This window comes from Emydura macquarii, unplaced genomic scaffold (assembly GCF_026122565.2).
Source record: "Emydura macquarii macquarii isolate MOO-44397 ecotype Brisbane River unplaced genomic scaffold, CSIRO-AGI_Emac_v2 contig_629, whole genome shotgun sequence".
Classification (NCBI taxonomy): Eukaryota; Metazoa; Chordata; order Testudines; family Chelidae; genus Emydura; species Emydura macquarii.
Window position 1 is genome coordinate 7,118,083 of NW_027130766.1, and position 5,988 is coordinate 7,124,070.

Genomic DNA, 5,988 nt, shown 5'->3' on the forward strand with positions numbered 1-5,988 from the left:
GTGGTGCTGGTGGTTGGTTTGTTTCCCCACAATACACACAATACAACAATCTGCACGCGGGAACATTGCAACACCAGCCCCGCGCACCTCTGCCCCAGACGTGTCTGTTCCGGCTCGGCAGACCAGGCGTGCCTGGCCCCAGTGGTTTGGGGAGATGTTTTGTTCTGACCGGAGCTCGCAGCCGGAGTGCAGCGTACAGCACAGGGGAGAAGGTGGCCAGGCTGGGTGCAGCTGTACGAGACACGGGGACTGCATGATGCGGTCTGAAATCTAGCGCGACCCTCCCCGAAGTCTCTATTTCAAGCGCGCTGCCAATCCACAGCTGCCTCGCAGACAAGTTCAGCTCCTGGGAGGGGTGCAGTCCTGAGATCCCCCCCCCCCAGAAAGCACTCTCCCAGTGTGCTGGGGAAAGAAGGGGGGCTCGCGTGGATATATTTAGCAGGAGGATTTCAAGTAAACTAGTAAACATGACAGAGTCAACATTTAATATTTATTAATTGTCGTCTTAGGACGCGTGTTAATTACACTTTTGAATCAAATCACAACGGACGGCTGCTCTGAACGAGGCGGCTGGTAAGTTAGCTGGCCTCGTGGAAATTTCCAGTGTGAGTAACACTGAAAACCCCCAGTTAACTACGAGATTAGTTTCTGGAAAAAATATTTGTTTCTCTTTTATCCTGATGCATGCAATTTATTTATGGACTTTTGTAACCTCTCTAACTTGTAAGCATCCCCCAGTTACCAGTTTCTGGTAAGTTTTAGAGTCTGTTTTGTTTGCTTACACCATCACCGTCTGGATTTCACTTTTTAAAAATAGCGTCAGAGAGATTTAAGGGAAAATAAAAATATGATGCCAGGTCTAACCCTGGAAAATCTGCCTTCGGATGCTACCTGCAATGTGCGAGAACTTCGGGACGTTTGTAAAACTTGGTGTCCATGAGCCCAGTAAACCAATACTGCTTGTGAACAAATCACTGCACTCTAAGAAAATGGTTTTACTTTTACATCTCATTTGCCATAAATATTTATTAATCTTAATTAAACTGAACAAAACCACACAAAAGCACTTCTGGTGTCCGATAGACATTTTCACCTTTGCTACAATTGGTTGTTGGTTTTTTTTGTTGTTTTTTTGTTTCTTTGTTTTTTGTAAAACTTTTAAAAACATTTCTCAGAAATTCTCCTCCTCCCTTTTATTTAAAAATGCTGGTATGTTTAAAGGTGATGTAGGCAGGTTTAAAAATATTTGAACGATGTCTCCTGATTTAAATAATGTCTTCAAATTGGAATAAATAAAAACGAAGCAAATTCGATCAATGCACCAACAAATAAATAAATAAAATAAATAAAATAAAATAAAAAATAAAAAAACCAGCCAACAACAGCAAAACAAAAACCAGAAAACAAAACAAAACAAAAAAAACCAGGATATATCAGTTTGGGTCTTGATATCATATTTTTATACGGATGTATTCATTACACAAAATTTTCCCTCCCGCCCCCCAAAACGCATTACATAAAGAAATAACTGACCGCGTACTCATCATAGGAAAAATAGCCAACTCAAATATATAGCGGGAGAAGTGGTCTCTTCACACCACCTTTATCATTTGCATATTTGCTTTTTTTTGCTTTTTTTCCTTTTTTTTTTTGCTCCTACCCATGCATAACAAAACATTTTTGCCATTTCATAGAAATCTTTTTTTTTTTTCTCTTTTTTAAAAGTTTTGAAAACAGGTAAAAAACATGACACACAATTTGGAAAATATGTTACTCGTGGTACAAGGGTGTTCAAAAAAGCTGAAGTCACTGATTGTTCACAATGAAGGGAACGTAAACAGTCAGTTCTCTTCAAATCAAAAAGTGCGCCGTTTAACCTCAACAAGTTGCTTGGTCCATAGTCTAATATTCCATGTGGATTCTTTTGAGTTTGACTTTTCTAGTTCAGTACCTACTTGCATAGATAGATCGAGAGATCGAGATTTATCTTCTGTTTGCCTCTTTATTGCTTCTAAAAGTTCTTACTGCATTGAAATGCTGATTTGAAGTTGCAAACAATTTTTGTCTTCATTACACTTCCGTGGGAGCTTTCACTTAACCGCCGGATCGAATCCAGAGTTCTCGCATAACCCTTTCTAAAAGCATCCTGGATTCGAAATACATAAAGAAATAGATACAAACGAGCTGGCGTTGCTTAAAATTTACTTTGATGTGTTGCCAAACAATAGACTTCACTTTTGCGGTGGAGGGGAGGAAAAATTGTTTTATTTCTCCAGTTCCCCCCCACCCTCATTTTTTACTGTCAACATTTTGCCATTTAAAAAAAAATTGTCTGGTTTATAATTGCCCAATTTTTTTCTCCCTAAAACTTTCTTTCCCTGTGGCCAGAATAGACACTGTTTCAATCAACTGCAAACCTGAAGGTTAACTTTTTTTTTTTTAATTAAAAAAACAACAACATTATATATATATATTGCACCAAAGTAAATTTTCTTTTCAAGGTATAGTCTGTTCTGGTCTGTTCTCCTGGGGGGGGGGGGGACAATTAAAGGGGGGGGGGGACTAGTTCACATACAGCCTTAAGTTTAGCAAGGTCTAGATTTGTGTGCGGGCGCGTGTGTTACAAAGGGACACCGAACAAGGATACGTTCACAGTGGTGGGGCGGGAACATTGAAACCCTAGAACAGGATGGAGGTGGGTGGCGGGGCGGGGGGGGAGGGGGGGGGCGGTGTGTGTGTGTGTGAAATGTCAGCGGCCACCGGGGAGTTAATTATGGAAAAACGCATTGAGCTCTTCGTACATGGGGGCCCGCTCGTGGTGCAGATGCATATCGTAAGACAAGAGGTTCTCGGAGTGAACGGCGCTGCGCATCCCCGAGGAGCCGAAGACCAGGTTATGGCTGGAGGGGCGGGAGCTGGGCAGGGCGGAATAGTGCATAGAATAGTGGTAGTTTTTCTCGTGGTCGGGGGAAGAGTCTTGCTTGAGGGAAAAGTTGCCATTAATGCACAGTGGGGGGCTCAGGGGCCCGTCGTACTCCGAGCTGTTGTAGTCTGGGGAGGCGTTCCCATAGAGGGTCTCGTAGGTGGCGCAGTAGGCGTGTGTCCGCAAGGCGTGGGAGCTGGCCATGGTGCTGGACTGGCACTGCGCGCCGGACAGCCGGGAGCACTGGTAGCTGTAGGGGTGCAGGGCAAAGGAAGAGTTGGCGCCGTGGTACCTCCCGGCCTCCTGGCCTTGCTCCGTCAGGAAGTTCCGGGAGTTCAGCTGCAGGCAGCCGGCCACCAAGTTGGTGGTGGGCTGGGAGAGGCCCTTGCACAAAGTCTGCACGTAGCTCACCAGGTCGGGCCGCTTGCCCGAGCGCAGGATCTCGGAGAGCGCCCAGATGTAGTTCTTGGCCAGGCGCAGGGTCTCGATTTTGGAGAGTTTCTGCGTCTTGGAGTAGCAGGGCACCACCTTGCGCAGGTTGTCCAGCGCCGCGTTCAGGTCGTGCATGCGGTTGCGCTCCCGGGCGTTGGCTTTCTGGCGCCGCAGCTTGGAGCGCTCCAGCCGGGCTTTGGTCATCTTCCGCTTCTTGGGGCCTCGCTTCTTGGGCCGGTCGCCCTCTGCCTCCTCCAGCCCTTCCTCCTCCTCCTCCTCCTCCTCCTCGTCCCCGCCTATATCCCCTTCCTCTTTGTTTTCACCCAAGGAGCCGTCCCTCTGCTCCTCCGGCAGCGGGCCGCTCTTCCCTTTCCTCTCCTCCTCCTCCTCCTCCTCCTCGCTCCTGGCATCCTCTTCCTCGCACTCCTCCGCCCAGCTGGAGAATTTCTGCACCTCGGGGATCAGGCTGGGTTCGCTGAACAGCCTCGTCAACATGATGGCTGGGGGGGGGGGGGGGAATTGGGGGGGGGGGGAGTGACAGAGACGAGACATTTTAGCCACGCGCCTTCCACCAGGGCCCTCGGCGACCTCCGCCATGTCCCCAGCCCCTCGGCCCGCAGCGGGGGCCCGCCGGCGTCTCATCCCCTGCCCTGTGTGTGCGGGATGGGCTGGATCGTCAGGAAATTAAATTGGGGGGGGCGGGGGGAGGCAAATGCGGTTTGCATCGATACGTCTCCGCACGTGTAAATGGGCCGCGGGAACACGATCATTTCAGCACCGATCCGCCCCGGGGTGCGGCCGGCTGGTCCCGGGTTGGGAACCCACCGATGCGGCTAAGCGGAGCCGCGTCCGCACGGGCCAGGCGGCGGGTTTTCTGGGGAGGGGGGAATCGGCCGGGGCGCACCGGGTCAAAGCCGGATTCAGAGGCGCCGGCTGCCCCGTGCCGCCCGGCGGGCTCCAGGGGAGGGTGCCCGGCGGGCCGGGCAGATCCTGAACTCCCGCTTTCGATCCTGATTTGAAATGACTTTTTTTTTTCCCATTTCCTGCCGTCTTTGGGGTTTAAATGTTGGGCACCGGATTTCGCCCCCTTCGCGTCTCGCTCCCTCCTCGGCGGACACTTTCCTGGCCAAATCTTCGCCTCCCCCCGGGCGCCCACGTCCGTCCCTTCCTCTGCGGCCCCCGACCCTGCGACAGGCGGGTTTCGATCCTCAACTTTTCCTGCCGGGAGGCTCGGCTCAGCCCCATTTTCCCACCCTTCGCCCGGCTCCAAACCGCCGATCCGATGCGTATTATTAGGAATAACTTCGACCCCCCCCTTCTTCCCCACACCAGCCGGATCCGACCCACTGCGCCCCCCCCCCCCGGGTCCCCGGCCCAGCTGCCCCACTTTGCATTCAATCGCCCTTTCCCCCCCACGTCACGTTCCTGTGATTTTGCTCAAGCCTTCTCGGTGCAGAGAGAGATAAATTCACACCCCAGCCGCGGTGCAGAGCAACCCCTCGCCGGCGGACACCGAACCCAACGAGCACGCGTCGCGGGTCGATTTGATTTCGTTTTTTTAAATCCCAATTGAAAAATGCAAATAAAGATCCCTTCGGGGCCAGCCCCGGTTCCAGACACGGGGCGTGTGTGGCCGAAACTCTCCAGTTTGCATCACGGGCGCGTTTACGGCCAGCGGTCGCCGGCGCGGACATTTCTCTGGGTTTGCAAAATCGTCTCGCTGCGAGAATCTTTCGCCCCAGCCGGGCGATCGAAGGGAGAGATCCCGGGTCAATTTCCTCAGCGCTTTCTTTCTGTGTGTGTCTGGGTCTGGGTCTGGGTCTGTTGCAATTTTTTTTTTAAACCAGCAAAAATTAAAACAGGAGCCTTCGGATTTTTTAAGACCCCTTCCCTCCATTCCATTTTTTTTTTTTTTTAAATCTTTGCTTCATCTTTGTTCCTGCCCGATGTGTTCAGCCACATCTCGCTCTATTTCCCTGGTGGGACCACAGATGGGAGGTAGTTTATTTGATCGGTTTTCATTTTTGTAGAGCTCTCTAATCTGAAATCGGGGACGTGTAAATAGGCCTCACACACACAGACACACACACACACACAAAGATCGGAACTTAACAAAATACTAACAATAATACAGCCAGTTCTGGAGGAGAAAAAAAAATTAAATAACCGTGGAAGTTGCTTTTCATCCATTCAAGTTTCCATGCCCCCACCCCCTTCACTTCTTACATAACTTACCGTCAAAGCTGACTGGAGGAATTCTTATTTCATTGTCCCCAGCATCTTCTGGGACCAGGGCAAATCTCCGCGAGGTGCTCCAGCTTTCTTCAGTGCGTTATCCAAAAGGAAGCCAGAGTGACATCTCTACCAAGCAGAGGGGGTACCAGCTCTGATGCCAGTGCCATATGGTTGGCACGTCATCGGCAGGAGCGATCACATGAGAGCCAATGATTGACATGCGCCTGCATTCAGGGAGAGTTTTCTCTCTGGGGAAGGAGGAATCGCCATCTGTCACTCCGCGCTCCGAAAAAAAAACCCCATCCAGATCTGCAGCTCTGCCCACACGCGGCAGAATGGGACCCCTGGCGAGGAACCCGAGCTCAGCCCGAACAATGGGATCTGGGCAGCTCGCGAGC

General features: G+C 50.7%; 1 protein-coding gene across 1 annotated transcript; it reads right to left on the minus strand.

The window, feature by feature from the left end:
• Positions 1-476: 476 nt before the first annotated feature.
• On the minus strand, positions 477-5,725 carry NEUROD2 (neuronal differentiation 2). Its single transcript, XM_067540922.1, has 2 exons — positions 5,591-5,725; positions 477-3,855 (listed from the first exon to the last, which is right to left on the minus strand). The coding sequence occupies exon 2, from the start codon at positions 3,848-3,850 to the stop codon at positions 2,768-2,770; it is 1,083 nt and encodes a 360-aa protein (XP_067397023.1). The 5' UTR covers positions 3,851-3,855; positions 5,591-5,725; the 3' UTR covers positions 477-2,767.
• Positions 5,726-5,988: the final 263 nt, after the last annotated feature.

Coding starts and splice junctions, on each gene's coding strand:
- NEUROD2 (XM_067540922.1), bottom strand. CDS start 3,850: ATGTTGACGAGGCTGTTCAGCGAACCCAGCCTGATCCCCGAGGTGCAG.